We start from the raw sequence: 21911 nt of genomic DNA on the forward strand, positions 1-21911 counted from the left end.
GGGGCAAGCTCCATGGTCGTGCTCCTTAGACGCGCAACACCTGTGTGAGAGTGAGAGATTTTAACTGCAGATTCTGTAGCTTGTCTGACATGTTCCTGCAGAGGAGGAGTTAGCAGCCTCGTGGTGGAGGGGAGGAGCGGTCCAGATCGGAGGGCTGAGTGCAGGGGAGCTCAATCCTGGTGGCACCCTCCTGGCCAAGGCAGGTATGGTTCCCTCTGCTCAAGGACCTGTCCATGAGCATACCGGTCCCACTGGGGACGGCTCCCGACCTCCTATCGCAGATCCAGGGCACCCTGCACCATCCAAACCTCTGAGCCCTGGCCCTTACGACATGGATGTTGAGCGCATGATCCTCCAGCTCCTGCAGCTCTCGGATGGTGTTTCCAGGGTCTTGGTTGAATCCTGCAAACCTTCCACTCAGAGATCTTACAGCTCGATGTTTCTCTACCTGGTGCGAGGACCACGGACTGGACCCTTTCTCCTGCCCACTCCCCCACCTGCTGGATTATCTGTGGCACCTATCAGATTCTGGCCTCCAAACCAGCTCGGTCCGGGTACACCTCAGTGCCTACCACCAGGGTATCACTGGGGTGCCCATCTCAGTCCAGCCACTGGTCAGGCGTTTCATGCGGGGCTTAGTTCAACTGAAGCTCCCGCTTCACCCACTGGCAACCCCATGGGATCTCAGCATTGTCCTAGCAAGACTCATGCGACATCCATTTGAGCCTCTCAAATCCTGTGACCTGAGGTTCCTCATCTGGAAAGTTATATTCCTGGTGGCGATCACTTCCGCTCGCAGGGTCAGCAAGATCCAAGCCCTGGTTACGTATGCTCCCTACACGAAATTCTTCCAAGATCATGTAGTGCTGCACACGCATCCAAAATTTCTCCTGAAGGTGGTGGCTGCTTTTCACATCTACCAGTCAATTATCCTTCCCACGTTCTTCGCACGGCCTCATTCTCATCTGGGGGAACATGCCCTTCACACCCTGGACTGCAAGTGGGCGCTCGCTTTCTACTTGGACCATACAGCGAGGCACAGACAGCCACCCAGCTCTTTGTATCTTTTGACACCAACAGGCTGGGTGTAGCAGTGGGGAAACAGACCCTATCCAACTGGCTAGCAGATTGCATTGCCTTCTGCTACAAGCAGGAAGGCCTCCACCGGGCTGGCAGGATGAAGACTCACTCTGTGCGGGCTATGGCGGCATCAGTGGCCCATCTGCGTGCAGACCCTATCGCCGAAATCTGCAGAGCCATGACCTGGAGTTCACTTATTTATTTATTTATTTATTTATTTATTTATTTATTTAACTTTTTTATATACCAACATTCAAGACGGTGGTCCCATCATGCTGGTTCACAAGAAACAGGGGTGTAATTATAATAAACTTTACCATTTAAACAATAGTGCAGAAAAGCAGTTACATATAACAAGGAAAACAATAACTTGGAATGAGAAGGGAAATGAAGATCAGATAGTTATATATAAGTATAAATAACATTGTAAGAGGTGGCTATTCACACATTCGTGGCTCACTACTGCCTCGACAGGGATAGTCGCCAAGATAATGCTTTTGGCCAGTCTGTCCTCCGCAATCTATTCCAGTCTTGAACCCAACTGTTCTCATCGTGCTGTCTGGGGTGAGACTGTCCCTGTTTTTCCCACAATGCCACAGTTGTGTTGTGCCTGTTGGCACCTTGTTCAGCTACTGTGGGTCCCTCTGATCACTGGGGACAGTCTGGAGCTCTGTAATCACCCACATGTGAGGACTACCATCCTGCTTGTCCTAGGAGAAAGCAGAGTTGCTTACCTGTAACAGGTGTTCTCCTAGGATGACAGGATGTTAGTCCTCAGGAATACCGCCCGCCTCCCCATGATGTTGGGTTCACCTTCGTTTGTTGTTTTATTCTTCACTTGTATTTTGCTATGTTACGAGACTGAAGGGGGACCTCACGTGGATGCGCGGATAGCGGCAGGTTGGGCCTGCCCAGTCGGCCAGTCAAAGTTTCTAGAAACTTTGACAAAAGTTTTCCGTGCCGGGCTCCATCTGATGATGTCGCCCACATGTGAGGACTAACATCCTGCTGTCCTAGGAGAACACCTGCAACAGGTAAGCAACTCTGCTTTCTCTTTTTCTTATATGGATAAATGGAGTGAGAATAAGAATCATTTTCCTTGCAGAAATTAAAAGAGAAGGAAGCCACTCTGTGGAAATCAGAGGAAAATGTCTTGGCCCGGGACAAGGTAATAAATGAGTTAAGACTTCGACTGCCAACTACAGCTGAACAGGAGAAACTGCTGGGTGACCTTAGCCAGAAAGAAGAAGATCCAGCTTACCAGAGGAGTTTGAAAGTTGCTCAACAAACGATTGCAAACATGCAGGCAAGATTAAACCAGAAGGAAGGAGTACTGAAAAAATATCAGCAGCATCTGGAAAAATCGAGAGAGGTGATTCAGCTTTATGGTTTGGCTTATATTATATCTTGTACATTTAGAGCGCAATTTTATAACTGTACGCATTGGGGTAAACTCTATGAGTACTTTTTATATGCAGACTTTATCCCACATTTGCAAAGTAAACTTACGCACATAAATTTGCTTTGAAAATGCTCAGGTAATTGATTGGCCTGGTATGCATACGGAATAATTCACAAAGTAATGTCTGTTCTTCAGAAGGCGTAACAGGTTAATTTACATACTTATGATTTTTAAAATCCAACTCCTAACTCCATTCCCCCCCCCAAAAAAATCTCTCCCCAGTTCATGTAAAAGTATGCGTGAAACCAGGTTACGCACTCACGCTGAGCCCCAGGCTATTTATAATAGTTATATGCATAAACCGTGTGTTATGCAAGGAAATGACTTTGAACATCAGGCCCTTAGAGCGTAATTTACAAAGTCATTTCTGTGGGTAAAACAGTCTTTACTCGAGAAAATGGGCTTTTGAATAAGTTCTCTCACGATATGTAGATTAAAGTAAGCATTTAGGACCAGTATGCATGAACCGTTCCATACAGTGAGCAGAGACAATCTTGGGGGGGGGGTAGAGTTGGGGAGAGGTTTGCACTAACACACACCCTTCTGCATTTTTGAAAGTATAAGAACATACTGGGTCAGACCAAGGGTCCATCAAGCCCAGCATCCTGTTTCCAACAGTGGCCAATCCAGGCCATAAGAACCTGGCAAGTACCCAAAAACTAAGTCTATTCCATATTACCGTTGCTAGTAATAGCAGTGGCTATTTTCTAAGTCAACTTAATTAATATCAGGTAATGGACTTCTGTTATTCCTCAGCAATTGTTTCCTGAAAAATCTGTGCGCGCACAGAAGTATAAATGTGTGTAGGTAGCTTTAGGATAATTTTCAAAGAGAAATTACACATGTAAAAAGTACCTACAGACTTTACACCAGTGCAAACAATTACAAATTACTTCCTTAGAATTAGGTCTCTTCAATCTGTCATAGTACAAAATGCATTTTCCTCTGCACTCAGGCAGGCCAGTACACACCGGTGGATATGCACTCCTACCAGCAGATGGAGAGGGAGAAAACTGACTCTCTGACATCACAGCCTTGCCCTGACATCAGCCTGCCAATATTCGCCATCTCCAGCAGATGGTGGACATGCATCTTTTTAGTGGGGATTGTTCGTGTTGGAAAAACAAAAAAGAAGAGAAGGAAAGAGAAGAGACTGAGCTCCTGAGGTGACACCAGGCTGGTCCCTCCCTAAGGGGGTTGAGCCTACCGCCTGGTCATAATTAAGCTCTAAAGATTGTCCGAGGACAAGGGGGAGCTCAGGGGAAAAGGCTTGTGCCATCTACTCCTGCAGCTGCTGGCCCAATCATGCTTCCAGCCGGAGAGGGCTGAGCTCAGGTAAAAGAAAGGATCCCCTTTCCCTGTTCGGTCATTTCTTCCCCTCGGAGCTAAAACCTCCCAAACTTCCGGTGAGTCATTGGAAAGAAGAGCCAAGTAGCATTCTGGCAGTGCGGGTCAGCAGTTAATGCAGCGTTCGCACTTAGGCCCTGTGTCACCGCTACTGTCAGTCGGCAGTGTGGTGAGTGCCTAGGCCACTGCGAAATGCGCTTAGATTGTGGCAGGCATTTTTTTTCCCACACACACTCAGGCATGTGCGTGAGTACACACTGCTGACCTATAGCTTAGAGTCAGCTTGTGTGTGTATCTGCACAAGCCCGTAGCCTAGACTTGAGCGCGTAATTATACGGGATATGTCCACATGCACATTGATGTGCGTGCAGGAGACTTCGTGGACAGAAGAGTGGCCTTTTGGTGAAGGATAATGGCGCCAGGGGCAAAAATCTTTGTGTGGCTTGTCATATAAGGCATTCCAACAGTCACTCTCAATTCGCCTATGTCAGCGCTGTCTGGAGGCTCAAGGTAATTTGCCTCCCAAAGATTTTGCTGTTCTTGGGGAATCCCCCCTACCAATGGAGGATTTGGTGAAGGGGAGGTGCAGGAGGAGATAAGTTGGACAGTTCCCCTCCCTCCCCTTTTCCCGATGGGAACAATGTCCCCAGGGGAGGACTCGAGGAGCGTCATGTTCGGTCTTATGGATCCTGGTATGGATTCAGCCTCCTCCTGGTGGAGTTTTTCCAGGGGTTACAGGCCTTTCTGATAGAGTGTCGTGGATGCTAAGAAGCCCCATAAGGAGGGGACATGTCATAGGTCTTCCCACTTGGCGCCCAAGTCAGGTAAGCTTCGTAAAGAGGCTGTCCCTGGTGAGGTAGAATAGCATGAGGATCATGAACTGTCTGATATTTACAGGGTATGACTCAGATTCCACACTTCTGAAAGAGGGGAAAATTCCGCCTGACTTGGAGCCCCATACGACTCTGCTTTTTTCACAAGACAAGTTGCCAGAATTCATAATCATAGGGAGTACACAGTAAGGTTCCACTTACCAATGGAAGTGAGCGAACAGTTGCAGTGGTGATTGCAAAAAAAACACCTTAGGAAAGGAGTCCCCTTGGAGACACCAGATTGGTTTGTTCTCACAACAGATGCATGCCTCCTGGGTTGGATGCTCATTGTCAAGAGCTGATGGTGTAAGGTCGGTGGAATGCTGAGGAATAGCAGTAGACTATTTCCTAGCATGTAGCCAGATGGACTCAGGACCAATGGGTATAGTGTATTCCTGATAGCAGATGGGAGACGGAATCAGATTTCAAAGCTGACGTCAGCCTACATATACCCGTGAGTATGCTCAGCTCTTCAGTATTTCTCCGTCTTCCATAGCAGATGAGGACACTATTCCACACTAGAATAGTGTTAACAATTACAGCAAAAAAGAAAAGAAATCTACAGCAAAAAGAGAAATCTACAGCAAAAAAGAAAGAAATGTACCTTTAAGAAGATCGAGCCCCGCTCTCCTGCGGTGAAACCTAAGGGTCCCTCCCCCAGTCGAGAATGCCTGAGGTGATTTCCGATATCCCTCAGAGGTGTGCCTTGGTCCCAGCGTGGACTTAGCCTCCAGAGCGGCTGAAAGGCAGCGGGTGCGCAACCGAGTGCAGCAGTGAAGGTAAAATCCTCTCCTCCCGCAGCTGGAGACCGTCCAATACACAAGCGGTAAGGGACGAGACCAGAGAGATGGAAACTTTACACAACTTTACACAAGCTTACCACTTGTGTATTGGACGGTCTTCAGTTGCGGGGGGAGAGAGGGTTTTACCTTCACCGCTGCGCTCGGAAGCGCACCCGCTGCCTTTCAGCCACTCTGGAGGCTAAGTCCACACTGGGACCAAGGCACACCTCTGAGGGATATCGGAAATCACCTCAGGCATTCTCGACTTGGGGAGGGACCCTTAGGTTTCACCTCAGGAGAGCGGGGCTCGATCTTCTTAAAGCCCTTGTTTCTCAGACTCCGAAGACGCGGGGCATTCCGGGCACTGACCCTATGGTGGATCCAAAGAGGAATTCCATCTTGGTGCCCTCTCATAAGGCCTCATGCTACTGTCCTATGTTGAAGCCATCCAGGAACTGATTGACCTGGAATGGAATGCCCCGGAGGCCATCTTCAAAGGGGGGGGGGGGGGGGGCGATCCTTGGAAGGCCTATACCCCCTGGAACCTGCGGCCAAGGAGCGCCTGCGTTCCTGAAAGTGTACACTATGGCCTGTGCAGTCTCAAAGTGAACAACGATTCCCGTTGAGGGAGGAGTGGCCCTGAAGGACAGACGATTGGAGTCCATCCTTAAGCAGGCCTTCGACGCAATAACAATGACACTGCAGTTTGCTTTCTGTTGCGCATTGGTAGCACTCTCGAGAACCACAAATTCGGCCGGAAATGCAATGGAATCTGCGGCATCCTTCCTCACTGATGCAAGCTCAGACCTTATGCACACCCCAGCCAGAGGCGTTGCCTCGGTAGTAACAGCCAGAAGACAACGATGGCTACGAAATTGGTCTGTGGACACGACATCTAAAGCAAATTTCACGAGATTCCCCTTAAAGAATCTCTCTTGTTCGGGAGCATTTTGGAGAAGTTAGCCAACAAATGGGGCGAATCTCCAGTGCCCCGACTCACGGAAGATAGAGGTAAAAGACCCCAGCGTTCCTCCCCCTGAAGGATCTAGGGCAGAAGTTTGCAGTGCTTTAGACCCTACAGGAACACAGTCCAGGTACCTCGCCCCTCCGGAAGGAACCAGTCCTCCCGGAGCAGACACACCAAGAGGGGAGCAGGACCGGGGACAGGCTCCACCTGTACCCCACATGAGAAGAGACCAGCCCATCCACAGGAGGATGCCATAGGGGGTCAACTTGCCCTCTTCTACCAAAGATGGATCGATATAACGTCAGACAAATGGGTCCTAAATATCATTCGAGAGGGTACTCTCTGGAGTTCCGCTGCATCCATCGAGACAAAGTTATGAGATTACCCTGCCACTCCCACTCAAGAGACTGGCAGTAGAAACCACATTAACAAGACTACTCAGTCTGAAGGCAATAACTCCGGTGCCCACGCCCCAGCAAACTACTGGGCGCTATTCCATCTGGCTTTTCGTTTCCAAGAAGGGAAGGGTCACTCTGACCCATCTTGGATCTCAAGAACATCAACCGTCATCTACGGATGCCACATTTCTGCAAGGAAACCCTCCGCGCCGTTATAATGGCAGTACAACTGGGAGAGTTCCTAACCTCCCTGGACCCTTTCCGAAGCCTATCTTCATAAGAACATGCCATACTTGGTCAGACCAAGGGTCCATCAAGCCCAGCATCCTGTTTCCAACAGTGGCCAATCCAGGCCATAAGAACCTGGCAAGTACCCCAAAAACTAAGTCTATTCCATGTTACATTTGCTAGTAATAGCGGTGGTTATCTAAGTCAACTTAATTAATAGCAGGTAATGGACTTCTCCTCCAAGAACTTATCCAATCCTTTTTTAAACACAGCTATACTAACTACACTAACCACATCTTCTGGCAACAAATTCCAGAGTTTAATTGTGCGTTGAGTGAAAAAGAACTTTTTCCGATTAGTTTTAAATGTGCCACATGCTAACTTCATGGAGTGCCCCCTAGTCTTTCTATTATCTGTAAGAGTAAAAAACCAATTCACATCTACCCGTTCTAGACCTCTCGTGATTTTAAACACCTCTATCATATCCCCCCTCAGCCGTCTCTTCTCCAAGCTGAAAAGTCCTAACCTCTTTAGTCTTTCCTCATAAGGGAGCTGTTCCATTCCCCTTATCATTTTGGTAGCCCTTGGTGAAGGGGAGGTGCAGGAGGAGGTAAGTTGGACAGTTCCATCGCAATTATATCTTTTTGGAGATGCGGCAACCAGAATTGTACACAGTATTCAAAGTGCGGTCTCACCATGGAGCAATACAGAGGCATTATGACATTTTCTGTTTTATTCACCATTCCCTTTCTAATAATTCCCAACATTCTGTTTGCTTTTTTGACTGCCGCAGCACACTGAACCGACTGTTTTAATATGTTATCCACTATGACGCCTAGATCTCTTGCATCACCAGTACTTCCTGCATTGTGCGATACTAGGTTACCTTTACCAGTCTCGGGTGCTCCTCTTAGGCCTAGCAACCACCCCCAGGACCTTCACCAAATCATGGTGGTCGTGGCGGCAGCACTGAAGAAGGAATGGGATCCTGGTACATCCTCACCTGGTCGGCGGGCTGATCAGGGCAAAATCTTCACAGGAGAGCAGGCAGGCGACCAGCAGAGTCAAGAGCCTACTGCAGGAGCTCGGATGGGTCATGAACACCAAGAACAACACTGAAGTAACAATCATGACAGTTGACCAATGCATGCCTCAAGGTATGGGACTACCTTCAAGCCTGCGGTCTCACGGCATCAACCTCAGAGGTCATTCCGTGAGCAAGTGCCCACACACACCGACCGCTCCAGCGCTCCCTACTGTCACGATGGAATCCACTGTCCTAAGACTACCCAATTCACCTCCAACTATCAGCAGAGGTTCAGGCTCAACCCCAATGGTGACTACAGGAAGTCCACCTAAGCAGAGGAGTAAGCCTATCCCCACCGAACCGGATCATGCGAGCCTGCGAGGGTGGGGAACCCACTGTCAGGAACTGACGGTCCAGGGACAAGGGAACAAGAAAGAGGCGGAATGGAACATAATCCGCCTGGAAGCTTGAACAGTCAGGCTTCCTTGCCTGCGATTCAGCCACAGACTGGGCAAGTCAATCAGAATAATGTCGGACAGCGCAATAACAGTGGCTTACATCAACTGCCAAGGAGGAACCAAGAGCCGTAAGGTGTCTATGGAGATAGACCCTCTCTTGACAGGGCCGGAGATAAACCTACGAGGATCTCGGCCTCCCAATTTGCGGGAAAAGATAATGTCTCAGCAGACTACTCCAGCAAAGAGAGCCTAGACCCGGCGGAATGGACACTGTCGACCACAGCCTCCAACTGATAATAAATAGCTGGGGCCTCCCAGCTTTGGATCTACTGGCAACCCGGCTCAATGCCCGAGTTCCCAGGTCCCTCAGTTACAGACGAGAACCACAACCCTGGGGACTCGACGCTTTCGTCCAAACCTGATCACAGGAAGATCTATTGTACGCTATCCCATGGCCACAACTGGGCAGATCATCCGCAAAATAGAGCACCACAGGGGACTAGTTTACTAGTCGCCCCGGATTGACCAAGATGACCATGGTATGCAGACATGCGAAGAGTACTTGCGGGGAACCCTCTGTACCTACCTCCACGCAGGGATCTCATCCGGCAGGGCCCGATCCTCCACGTAAGTCCGTCTCGATTCCCTCTTCCGGCCTGACCCATGAGAGACCCGGCCTGAAGAATCGCAGTTACACAAGGCTGTGATGAACACTCTGCTTCCAGCGCACAAGGTCTCCACATCCCTATCTTACATAAGGATCTGGAGAGTATCCGAAGCCTGCTGTAAAGAACCGCGGGATTCTCTCGCGGACAGCCAATAAGCCATGATCCTGGAGTTCCTGCAGGATGGTATGAAGAAGAGTTTGGCTCTCAACTCCCTCAAGCTCCAGCTTCCCACACTGACTGGCTTCACTGCCGAAGTAGACGGCATCAGACTAGCAACCCATCCAGATATGTCCCACTCCAGGAAAGGGGTTAAACAACTCTGACCACCCCTAAAGTGGCCGGCACCTCTATGGAATCTCTACCTGGACGGGATTTTCTGCAGACCAACTCGTGGTCTGCCAACACGCCCCTTAACATTGAGGGCAGCATCCTTGCTACTTCAACTCGTTGCATCTCCAAACTCAGGCACTATCCTGTCGGGAACCGTCCCTAGGCTCACGCCTAGAACCATACAACTGCGCACGGTCTCCTCCGTCTTACCGAAAGTGGTTTCCCAGTTTCACGTGAACCAAACCATCTTGAGACCATCTTCAGATGAACATAAGGACTCTGAAGACTCTGCCCCCTTCGCCATCTAAATGTTGGCAGACTCCTAGTCAGATACCTGAAAAGATCGGGACTTGTGCGAAAACTGATCGCCTGTTCATTCTTCACAGCGGGAAGGAACAAGGAGAAGCGGCATCGCGGGCGACCATAGCCCGCTGGATCAACGAAGTAATTAATACAACATACACAGAGGCAGGAAATCCATTAACTCTACAGGTCAAGGCGCATTCTACAAGGGCCCAGGCAGTCTCCTGGGCTGAAACCAAGCCGCTTTCGCCAGCCGAGATCTGTTGGGTGGTGACATGGTCCTCCCTACACACCTTCTCCAGGTTCTACTGCCTGGATGTTCAGGCCAGGGAGGACACAGCTTACGCAAGGGCAGCACCAAGTGGGCCACGGGCAGCCTCCCACCCTGAGGGGAGTAGCTTTTGTACATCCCATTGGTCCTGAGTCCATCTGGCTACACGCCAGGAAATGGAGAAATTACTTACCTGATAATTTTGTTTTCCTTAGTGTAGACAGATGGACTCAGCATCCCGCCCACGGCTGCTCCAGAATTAGAGAACCTCGGATATCATATCTCGAGACTGAGCAAGCCAAGGGTAAGCCACGGCCTACCTCTAATCCAAGATACCCACTGTTGCCCAGGTGTCAGCGTTCATTGTTTCAGATTGTTCATTGTTTCAGAATCAGAAGTAAACTTCTGATTCTGAAAATTTTACTTCATCAAATGATTAAATTTGTTTGTCCAAGTTTACAGGCTGCACAGATTTAATCGGTCAGAAAAAAGGAAGTTCTAGAAACATTTCCAGGGAGGGTTTTCAATTCAGCCAGTAAGTGCAAATGTTTAGCACTAGCCAGCTAAATTTAACTAGACACTTCTGGTTTACAAATAGCAGGGCTAAATCTAGCTGGCCAAAACTTTTCCGGCTAGATTTAGGTCAATTTCAGTTGTATACCTAGCTGATTAGGTGTGGCTGAACATTTACATAAAGATAACCAGGCAAAGCCTTCTCAGTTTCCTCCTTTTCTTATATCAGGGTTTTGAGAATTCTTATCTTTTCCCAACCCCAAATACTTATTTGTCTTAAGAACATAAAAACATAAGAAAATGCCATACTTGGTCAGACCAAGGGTCCATCAAGCCCAGCATCCTGTTTCCAACAGTGACCAATCCAGGCCATAAGAACCTGGCAAGTACCCAAAAACTAAGTCTATTCCATGTTACCGTTGCTAGTAATAGCAGTGGCTATTTTCTAAGTCAACTTAATTAATAGCAGGTAATGGACTTCTCCTCCAAGAACTTATCCAATCCTTTTTTAAACACAGCTATACTAACTGCACTAACCACATCCTCTGGCAACAAATTCCAGAGTTTAATTGTGCGTCTTATCTATCTGTCCTGACGATTGTTGGTCCACAGAGCATGGACTGTTTCTTATGTGTATCTGCATAGCATGGTTTATATATTGTGCACTAAATTTTCATTTTGCAGGCTCATTTTCAAAGGAAAGCTTTCCACAGAGTTTCTCTTGAAAATGTTTCTGGCCTAGTGGGGATAGCAATTACATAAATACTCTAAATTTGTAGGAGTAGAAAGTTAATAGTAAACTCCATATGAGTACTTTGCTGAGATGGCCCTGACCTCAGTGCCATTTCCCCAGCACTGGGAAGAGCAGTTTCAGATAGTATATTTCTGAGGGTAAATACCAGATTACATGTGGAAAAACCTGACATTTGCCTCCCATACTGATAATTTTGACAACTGTGATAATATAAGGTTTCCTTTAAAAATTCTATTTTTGGATTTGGATGTAATTGCTTGCCTTCCCAAGCCCAAGATCAAGGCGAGTTACAATCGGGTACAATACAGATAGGTCTAAGTTAATACCTGAGATAATGGAGGGTGAAGTGACTTGCATAGCGTCACAAGGAATATCCAGTGGGAGAAGATGGATTAGGACATTAGCGTCCCCATTTGTCAACCCCTTGCTGTAACCACTGGTCTATGCCTTCAATTTGCATAGAATGTTTTGATATATATTACATTTTATCTGTATACACAGTTACTTACTAGGAAATTATACTGATTTTTTTTCTAACAGGAGCAAGAGGCAATTGCTAAAAAGCATGAGGAAAATCTCCATGTTTTATATCAGAAGTTGGATGCACATTCAGACTTTTCACTGAATAAATTCAAGCAAACTGTTTTGGTAAGAGTTTACAATGTTGCCTGAATGTCATACTCTGTTTTGAGCACACCAATTAAAGTAGAATATTCAATCTAACTCATTTTGTTTTGTCTTTCTTCATGGACAGCCACACAAGTTGGGTGACTTCATCCGACAGCGCTAATTCAGTCTTTTATTCTCTTGTAGGCCAGAAACTTCCGGAGTCTGTTCTGAGTATGCACAGGAGATCCTGTGCTAATGTCACCGCAAGCCTCTCCTATGGTTTATTTATTTATTTATTTAATAGCATTTCTATACCGACTTTCACAGACAATGTCTGACCAAGACGGTTTACAACTTCCAATAAAAAATAAAAATAAAATGATAATTAAACAAAATCAAATATATAAAAAACAAACAAATAAAATAAAATACAAATAGAGAAAGTAAAGTAATAGATGGAAACAAAATACAATGTATGTTTATAATCCCTAATTCTTTATCATAATTATACTAATTTTATAAAAACAAGAAAAGTCTGAAAGTAGAGGAAAAACAATAACCACTGTTTTCACATGGTTTGGCTAAACATGAGTAAGCTATTTGAAAGTATTATATATGTTAAATGAATAACCGTTAATCGTATGAGAGTCTTTAAGAAGATGGATTCGTTTCTACAAGTCCTGCAAAGGCCATCTTAAATAAATAAGCTTTTAGTACCTTCTTAAATTCCTTGTGATCAGTGATTAACCTTAGTGTATTTGGAAGCGAATTCCAAAGTATGGGTCCTGCCACCGAAAATGCTCTCTCTCTGGTTATATTGAGTCTGGCCAGCCTAACCGTAGGAATATCAAGTAGATACTTGGTAGTAGATCTAAGATTTCTAGTTGGTTTATATAACCGCAATGAAGTACAAAGCCAGGTTGAGTCCGGATCATGTATTAATGAATGGATTAATGACAGTATTTTATATTTCACCCTAAATTTAATAGGCAACCAGTGCAAACTAAATAAAATAGGGGAAAATATGATGTCTCAAAGATGATCCTGTCAGTAATCGAGCAGCAGAATTCTGAATCTGTTGCAAAGGTCTTAAAGTCGAATCTGGTAAACCCAAAAAAAGACTAGTACAATAGTCCAATCCTGAAAAACTAAGAGACTGAAGAACCATTTGAAAATCTGCTTTAAATAGAAGTGGTTTTAATAATTTAATTACGGTAAATAGAAGTGGTCTAAATTCATCCGCTTTGCCAACATTCGCAATTTTCTCTCGTCAGCTCCATTTAAAAAAGAAAAAAATCTAGAACACCAAAGGATGTCTGTACCAAAATTATATTCGGAAAAGAAAGGAAAAAATCCTTTTAAACAGTGCAGAAAATGCCCTCTGTAGATCAGCAAGATTGGCACCTCTGCCACCTGGTCCTAGTTCATGATAGCACGATATGCAGCCCCTGTGGCAGAATATCCTCAAGGGCGCTAATTTATTGAGCTTAAAGAGTACAAAAAATCAAAACATCACAAGAAAATAGAAAGAACCTCCTTCAACAGACACTTTAACTTCTAAAAAAAAAAAAAAAAATTTGAGTGAAAGAAAGTCACCCCTCCCACCTCAGTGACAACACTCTTTCTCCCCCCTCCTCCGCTATCCTATGCATCCCACTGATTCCATCTTCCTTATTTTTTGAACCTCCTTACTTTCCTAGGATTTGCCCACCCCAATTTCTTCCCCCCACCCTAGCCCTCCTTTTACCTGCCTATATACCTAATCTCCCACCCATGTTGTTTCCATGTTCCTCCATCTGCTGAGTCACTTGTATATTTGTTATGAGACTAAAAATTATCAAATTTCACACCTGATAAAGGCCCATTAGCCAAGAGCTATCACCACATTAGCTCATTTCAACTCTGCTTCTGTGCAGGATGTTTGCAAAGCAGTAGTATGGACATCAGGACATACTTTGGCACAGCTCTTTAGTTTAGAACAGGAATCTTGTGCAGACAGTAAATTTGCTCAGTGTGTGCTTGGTTACATTTTAAAATAAGTGTGCAGGAAGTTGAGAACTTATCATAGGTTGCAATAAAAAAACAAAAGGAAAAGAGAAATAAAGGCAACCCTTAGCTGCAGAGTCCTAACTTGTGTGACTGCTTTGTGATACTTGTTCACGGAGAAAGTGAAGTTGCCTACCTGTAACAGGTGTTCTCTGTGGAAGCAGAACAAACAGCCACACAGTCTTTCCCTCATCCTAAAGACAAGCTCAGAAATGAAGTGAGGGAAAGGCATGCGGCGACATTAGCATGGGAACCCCTGGACATGCCCAGAATGGAATGCAAAGGTTTTTGGATTAGGAGAGAATAAAATACCGAATCAGCTCCACTGGACGATGTCGCCCAGTTTGTATAGCTGACTCTTGTGCTATCCATGGAGAACACCTATTACAGATAAGAAACTTTGCTTTCTGAAAATTTAGTAACTTAAATGACCTTGTACCATATTTAGTTTCACATCTCTGATTTACCAAATCTGCATGCAGAACGCAGCCAGAGAGCCACTGTTGCTGCTTTTTAAAAAATATATGGATGTTACTTTGTGGTACTCTTTTTCTAGTGTATATTTTTATGGCTCTGAGAAACACTTACCTAGGTGTGAATTTCAATAGATATATTTTAAATCAACATCAGAATGTTATCATATGCTTGTGTCATAAAGTCTGTCACAAGCTGTGGACCCAACACTAAAGAAAGGAGATCTGATTTCATGTATTATTCATTCCCTGTAGGTACCCAGATCAGTTAATGGCTGCTGGGTTATGCCTCCCTTCCAGCAGATGGAGTCAGAAAAAACTGAAAAGGCACCCCCCTGATAACCCAGTGTACCATCTGTGATCCCTCAGTATTTCTCTGACTCCAGCAGGTGGAAGACAGCATAACCTGTGGTCCTGGTCTTACTAAATTTTGATTCTTATTTAGTCAAGAGGGTTTTTACACCCTGGTAGCCAAATGACTAGATCAACTGGGTAGTAAGTACAAAAAAAAAAAAAGGAAAGAGATTTTCTTTGTTTATTATTCAGTCAAGGAGTACAGATTCCTCCTGATTACGTTAAATAGACAGTTTACTTTTAAGCAGGCACAGTTGGACCTTGGGTTTTTCAGCTTGTTTACCTAGAGAGTCCGTGGCAGCCCAATGAATAGGGGAGATTTAGTGGTGGGCCGGTCCCTCTCCCCTACAGGACAGAGATGATTTCATTTCTCTGAATTCAGGGACCTTACATTCCCCTTTTGCTCAAGCTTGGTTTAAAAAAAAAAAAACCTACCGAGTCAGCCTGCTTGTTTCCCAGGCCTCCAGAAGGGGTAAAATTTCTACTCAGGCAGACTTTTTTTTCGCGCCGGTAACTGCTATGCCGTGGGGAGTGAAGTGCTCAACTTGTGCGGAGTCGGCAGCACAACTCTTCCGCAACGACTTGTGTTCGCGCTGCTTACCCGGGAGAGAGGGCCCTTCACATGTGCCTCTGGAAGGCAAAAGGTCTCTCCCGCGGCTGCGAGGGGTTGCCAGACATAGGCAGGATAGTTTTCCTCGGCTGGCCCCGTCCCCGCGAAGCGCGGGAACGGTGGCCATTTGGGTGACTCACACCCCGAGGATTCTCAGGGCTCCAGGGGAGGAGAATTTCCTCCACCTCCTAGTTTAAGCCCTGAACCGCCACTCGAACCTGCATGTGAGCCTCTGCCTCCTCCCCCCCTTCTCCTCCCCCTATTTCGCCTGTGGGGTGGGGGGCCTTAAAGAGACAGCACCCTTTTTCATCACAATTTGTGCTGCTCTTACATAAGGCTCATATGGAGGCAGAGGCTGATTTGATTTCACGACAACCTCCTCCAACAAAGAGGCCAAGGCCTGCTGACAACCAGGAGGCGCTCCGGGCTCCTATACCTCAGCCAGCCCCTGGTGCAAGGGCAACGCCAGCTCCTTCATCTGACCCCGCGCCCCAAGACCCCGCTGCGGATCTGGGCGAGGACGTGGATAATTCCGCTTCAGTTGAGGGGGATGATCCACGAGTGCTCCGGTTGTTTAGGAGGGATGAGCTGGATCCTTTAATCCCGCATGTGTGTACTGAGCTTGATCTTCCAGCTCCACAATCGGTGGCAGATCAGCATCCAGGGGATCCGGTATTGTCAGGTCTTCGAGCCCTTCCTAGATCTTTTCCATTCCACCTGAGCCCGTTACAGCTCATGACTCGGGAATGGGACGCCCTGGAAGCCACTCTACGCCGTTAGCAGGGCCATGGAGAAGCTCCTTCCGCTCTCGGATGAGTTCTTGGAACTCCTTAAGATTCCTAAAGTGGTTGCGGCCGTATCGGCCATCGCCAAGCACACCACGATTCCAGTGACAGGCGGTGCTGCCCTCAAGGATCTACAGGACAGAAAGCTTGAGATTCTTCTTAAGAGAATATTTGAGGTGTTAGCGGATTAGGGCGGCCATCTGCAGTAATCTCATGCAGAGAGCCACCCTTAGATGGATACAGCAGCTGCTTATGGCCCAGGAACTTCCCCCGGCAGAGGCGGAACAGGCGGACCGGATGAAAGTAGCGGTCGCTTATACGGCTGATGCTCTGTATGATCTCCTGAGAACCACCTCACGCACGATATCATCCCCTGTGGCAGCGAGGAGATTGCTTTGGCTGCGCAATTGGTCAGCTGACGTCTCTTCCAAGTCTCAGTTAGGATCTTTACCATTTAAGGGGAAACTCTTATTTGGAGATGATCTGGAAAATCTTATCAAGGACGGGGGAGAACAAGGTTTACAAATTGCCGGAGGATAGACCCAAGTCTACTCGTCCTTTCAGTTCCTATAGGGGTCGTTTCCGGGGGCCAGCGGTGTTTTCGGTCTAGTAGGGCCTCGTCGTTTCCTCCTCGACAGGCACCATCGAGGTCCCATTCCTTTTGAGGCAGGTGGCCTTCCCGAGACGGAACCTCCCAAGGATTATCCAACACCAAATCTTCCCAATGAAGGTGCGCCGGCCCATTCCTCCGTTCCGGTGATCGGGGGCCATCTCTCTTTCGAGAGGAATGGGTCAAGATCACGTCGGATCAATCGGTCTTAAATATTATAAATCGCGGTTACACTTTAGATTTTGCTTGCCCACTGCGGGATCTTTTCTTGGTGTCTCCTTGCGGGTCTCTGGCAAACAGCAAGTGGTACTCCAGACCCTGGGTCATTTGAAGGAACTGGGAGCAATCGTTCCAGTCCCGCCGAGCGAGTGCCGAACCGGCAGATACTCCATTTACTTTGTAGTTCCCAAGAAGGAGGGCTCCTTCCATCTGATCCTGGACTTGAAGAAAGTCAACAGGGCTCTCCGGGTTCCACATTTTTGCATGGAGACCTTGAGGTCCTCATTGCGGCCGTCCACAAAGGCGAATTTTTGGCCTTTTTAGATCTGACGGAGGCGTATCTGCATATCGGCATACAGGAGCATCATCAAAGGTTTCTCCGGTTCATGGTACTGGGCGAGCATTATCAGCTTCAAGTGCTCCCGTTCGGTCTGGCGACAGCGCCTCACGTATTCACCAAGGTAATGATGGTGGTAGCAGCGTCTCTTCGGTGAGAGGGGATTCTGGTTCATCCCTATTTGGATGACTGGCTGGTTCGGGCGAAGTCACAACACCTTTGCAGACAGGCAGTTCAGTCGGTGTTACTGCGTCTTCAGTCACTTGGCTGGGTTATCAATTTCCCCAAAAGTCAGCTGGTTCCGTCACAAGTGTTGGAGTTCCTGGGTGCACGTTTTGACACAGTGGTGGGCAAGGCTTTCCTCTCCGTGCAGAGAATGACCAAGCTGAAGCCTCAGGTTCGCCGTCTGATGGCCCTTCCCTTGCCCAGAGTTTGGGACTAATTACTGGTTCTTGGTTCTAAGGCTTCTACTCTGGAGTTGGTTCCCTGGGTGTTTGCTCATAAGAGGCCTTTGCAGAGGGTGTTGCTTTCCCGCTGGGATCCCAAGTCCGAGGAGTTTCGCCTCCGCTTACCTCTCCTGGATCCAGCCAGAAGCAGTCTCAAGTGGTGGCTAGTATCAGAGCATTTACAACAGGGGATGGATTTGGAGAATCCACAGTGGCTGATTGTGACAACGGATGCCAGTCTCTCCGGTTGGGGGACAGTTTGTCAGTCGCGTTCAGCTCAAGGTCAGTGGGTCAGCTCAAGAGTCCAAGTGGTCCATCAGTCGTTTAGAAACCAGAGCGGTTCATCTAGCGTTGCGCAGCTTCCTTCCCCTTCTCCGCCATCAGTCGGTACGGGTCCTCTCAGACAATGCCACCACGGTGGTGTACATCAACCGGCAAGGGAGAATAAAGAGTCGACCGGTGGCTGCCAAAGCGGACAAGCTCATGGTCTGGGCGGAATGCAGTCTGCTTCGTCTGGCGGCGTCTCACATAGCTGGGGTGGACAATGTCCAGGTAGACTTTCTCAGTCGTCAGTAGCTAGACTCTGGGGAGTGCGAGCTGTCTGAGGAGTTGATGCAGCTCTTGACCTGGCGGTGGGGAATACCCCATCTGGACTTGATGGCAACGCGATTGAACACAAAGGTGGCCCGGTTCTTCAGTCACAGAAGGGAGCACAGGGCAGAAGGGGTAGATGCTCTGGTCCTTCTGTGGCCCCGCACGTACTTCTATATGTGTTTCTTCCTTGGCCTCTGGTGGGCAAGGTCCTGAGATGGATAGAGTCTCACCAGGGGCCATTAGTTCTTGTAGCGCCAGAATGGCCACGGAGACCGTGGTTCGCAGACCTGATCAACTTAGCGGTAGATGGACCCTTGCGTCTCGGTCACCTTCAGAAGCTTCTTCGTCAGGGTCCAGTATTTTTCGATCAGGCAGATCACTTTTGTCTAGCGGCTTGGCTTATGAGAGGAGACAGCTGAGGAAAAAAGGGTATCCTGAGGTGGTGATTTCTACTCTGCTTCTCGCACGGAACTTCCACTTTGCTTACTTATGTAAGGGTTTGGAAGGTTTTTGACTCCTAGAGTAGCGGGTTGCAGGTGTCCCCGCGTAGGGCCATGGTAGTACACGTTCTTGCAGGAAGGCCTGAAGAAAGGTTTGGCGTACAGTTCGCTTCGTGTTCAGGTAGTGGCCTTGGGCTGTTTACGAGGTAAAGTGGATGGTTCTTCCCTTGCAGGGCATCCAGTTATGGCGCGTTTTTTGAAGAGGGCCAAGCATTTGCACCCGCCGGTGCGACCAGTATGCCCTTCGTGGTTTGAACCTAGTTTTCCGGGCGCTATGCAAAATGCCTTTTGAGCTGGGTTCAAAAAAGGTTTGGATGGGTTCTTGGAGGAGAAGTCCATTAACAGCTATTGATCAAGTTGGCTTGGGGAATGGCCACTGCTATTGATTGCATCAGTAGCATGGGATCTTCTTGGTGTTTGGGTATTTGCCAGGTTCTTGTGGCCTGGTTTGGCCTCTGTTGGAGACGGGATGCTGGGCTTGATGGACCCTTGGTCTGACCTAGCATGGCAATTTCTCATGTTCAAGCGGGCCACGTTGAAGGATCTGACGCTTAAAGCAGTGTTTCTCGTGGCTATCTGTTCGGCCAGATGGATATCCGAGATTCAAGCGTTGTCTTGCCGGGAGCCGTTCTTGCGGATTTAAGACTCGGGAGTTTCTCTTCGGATGGTACCTTCCTTTCTTCCGAAGGTGGTATTGGCTTTTCATATGAATCAGACCGTTGAGTTATCGGTCTTTTCAGATTTGGATCGCGATTCTCCTCAGGCTCAGGATTTAAGAAAATTGGACATTCGTTGGGTATTTATTTATTTATTTAAGAATTTTTTATATACCGGGGCACGTCAAAAACATCACCTCGGTTCACATTGTAACGTAACGTAGCAACAGGCTTTACAATAATTTAGAGTAGATAAGTATAGATAAACATTATTTAGCTTTACAATAAATTAGAGTATATAAACATTATGACAACTAATTCAGTTTAGGATAGGTGGATTATGAGGAGGATACATGATAAACTGTTGAGGAGAGTAGGAGTTTTCAGGTACTTGGAAGTGACTAATGCCTTTCAGTTGTCAGACCATCTTTTTGTTTTATGGACTGGTCCTAAGAAGAGGCAGAATGCGTCCAAGGCCACTATTGCCCGATGGTTATTTATTTATTTATTTATTTAATTTCTTTTCCTATACCGATGCTCAAGACTAGGTCTTATCGTACCGGTTTACAATGTAACTGAGGGGAAACCAATTAACATCAAGGTAGAAAGTAAAGTTACATTAAACAGGGAGCATAAAACCTGGGCAATGGAAGACAGTACAGAGTTTAAACTAAGAAACAATTAGAGAGAGATAAATATATAAATCAACAAAAACTGTAAGATACAAAAACATAGGTTTATCCTAGGCAGTTATTAGCCTGGTATGTCCAGAGGGAGAAGGAAAGGGTGAGGTTGGGTGGGGGGAAGGGATTGGGGAGGGGTGGGGGAGTGAGAATCGATTGCATCGGCGTACATATGTATGGGCTGACCACTACCTGATGGTCTTAAAGCACATTCTATCAGATCTCAGGTGGCATCTTGGGCGGAGAGCCAATGTATTTCTCCTCAGGAGATTTGCCGAGCGGCGACTTGGAAATCTTTGCACACCTTTGCTAGGCATTACCGCTTGGACGTCCGAGCTCCAGATGTCAATTGTTTTGATAGCGGAGTGCTTCAAGCGGGACTTACCGGGTCCCACCCCAGTTAAGGCAGCTTGGGTACATCCCAGCAGTCTGGACTGATCCGGGTACTACAGGAAAGGAAAATTGGTTCTTACCTGCTAATTTTCGTTCCTGTAGTACCTCGGATCAGTCCAGATGCCCACCCAGGTAGTTGGTAAGTCTGTTTGTTTTCTTTCCGTTTCTTCCTGCACAGGGGATCTGAAGATTATACATGGTGTATGAAGACTACACACAACTTCATATATATGCTAACGAATGAGAAAGGGAAGAATATCTACTCCTTGAGTGTACATAGTTCAACAAGTTGGAACCATTTATTATCAGTTCTTTGGTCTAGTCATTGGCTGTTAAATTGTTTTCATTCTGCTTTGATATTGATTATACTGAGGAATCGCAGATGGCACACTGGGTCATCAGGAGGGTGCCTTTTCAGTTTTTTCTCTGACTCCATCTGCTGGAAGGGAGACATAACCCAGCAGTCTGGATTGATCTGTGGTACTACAGGAACGAAAATTAGCAGGTAAGAACCAATTTTCCTATCCATAGTAAAGGATTCTGACAGTAGAAGGAAATTCTAAAAGGATGCCTTCTTGAGCATATAACTAAAAAATAAGCTATTCAGGTAATTGTAGCCAACAGATTTATAGTTGCATCCACTTTGCAAAAGCACCGACAATGAAAGCAAGTCTTGACGCTTGAAATTTTGAATGTGGAGTACCTTAACTAAAATTGCATGAGAGGACACCAAAAGTGGAATCTTTTTGAAAGCTTATTAGAGCAGGAGGCAAGCAAAACCATTTCAGTTTCTACTAGTGATTGGGTTCATGAACATTTATTAACTTCTTCCACTGTAGCCAGTCCAGATTTTATTCTGTCTTCTGACTTGCATTCTATTTCATCACAAGATTTATTTTGCAAATTTAAAATCTCTGTATATGTTAACGGATGTAAAACCCAGAGATACAGGTCTCAGATTAAAGCCACTTGCTGCTGATTTGGTCAGGTTTAAGCATAGTGTCCTTCCTTTATCAATAAATGGTACAACAATTTGGCAGTATATCTGTGCCAGAGACTCTCCTGGTGATCTCTATCTTTGCTTTTGTAGCCAGTTACTCATCACTTCATTGACTTTTGAATTATAACTACTAGCA

The 21911-nt window shown here is 46.7% G+C and overlaps 1 protein-coding gene across 3 annotated transcripts in view; it reads left to right on the forward strand.

Moving 5' to 3' along the window:
• The window catches only part of CEP290 (centrosomal protein 290), a 557889-nt gene that overhangs the window by 319322 nt on the left and 216656 nt on the right, over positions 1–21911 (forward strand). For all 3 annotated transcript variants that reach the window (XR_003856690.1, XM_029601651.1, XM_029601650.1), the window contains exons 34-35: positions 2186–2452; positions 12001–12108. Coding sequence is in view for 2 of the 3 variants with exons in the window: in XM_029601651.1 (XP_029457511.1) it covers positions 2186–2452; positions 12001–12108 (375 nt within the window). In the remaining variant the exon portion in view is untranslated. The remainder of the gene's footprint in view (positions 1–2185; positions 2453–12000; positions 12109–21911) is intronic.

This window comes from Rhinatrema bivittatum, chromosome 4 (genome assembly GCF_901001135.1).
Source record: "Rhinatrema bivittatum chromosome 4, aRhiBiv1.1, whole genome shotgun sequence".
In the NCBI taxonomy this organism is placed as follows: Eukaryota; Metazoa; Chordata; class Amphibia; order Gymnophiona; family Rhinatrematidae; genus Rhinatrema; species Rhinatrema bivittatum.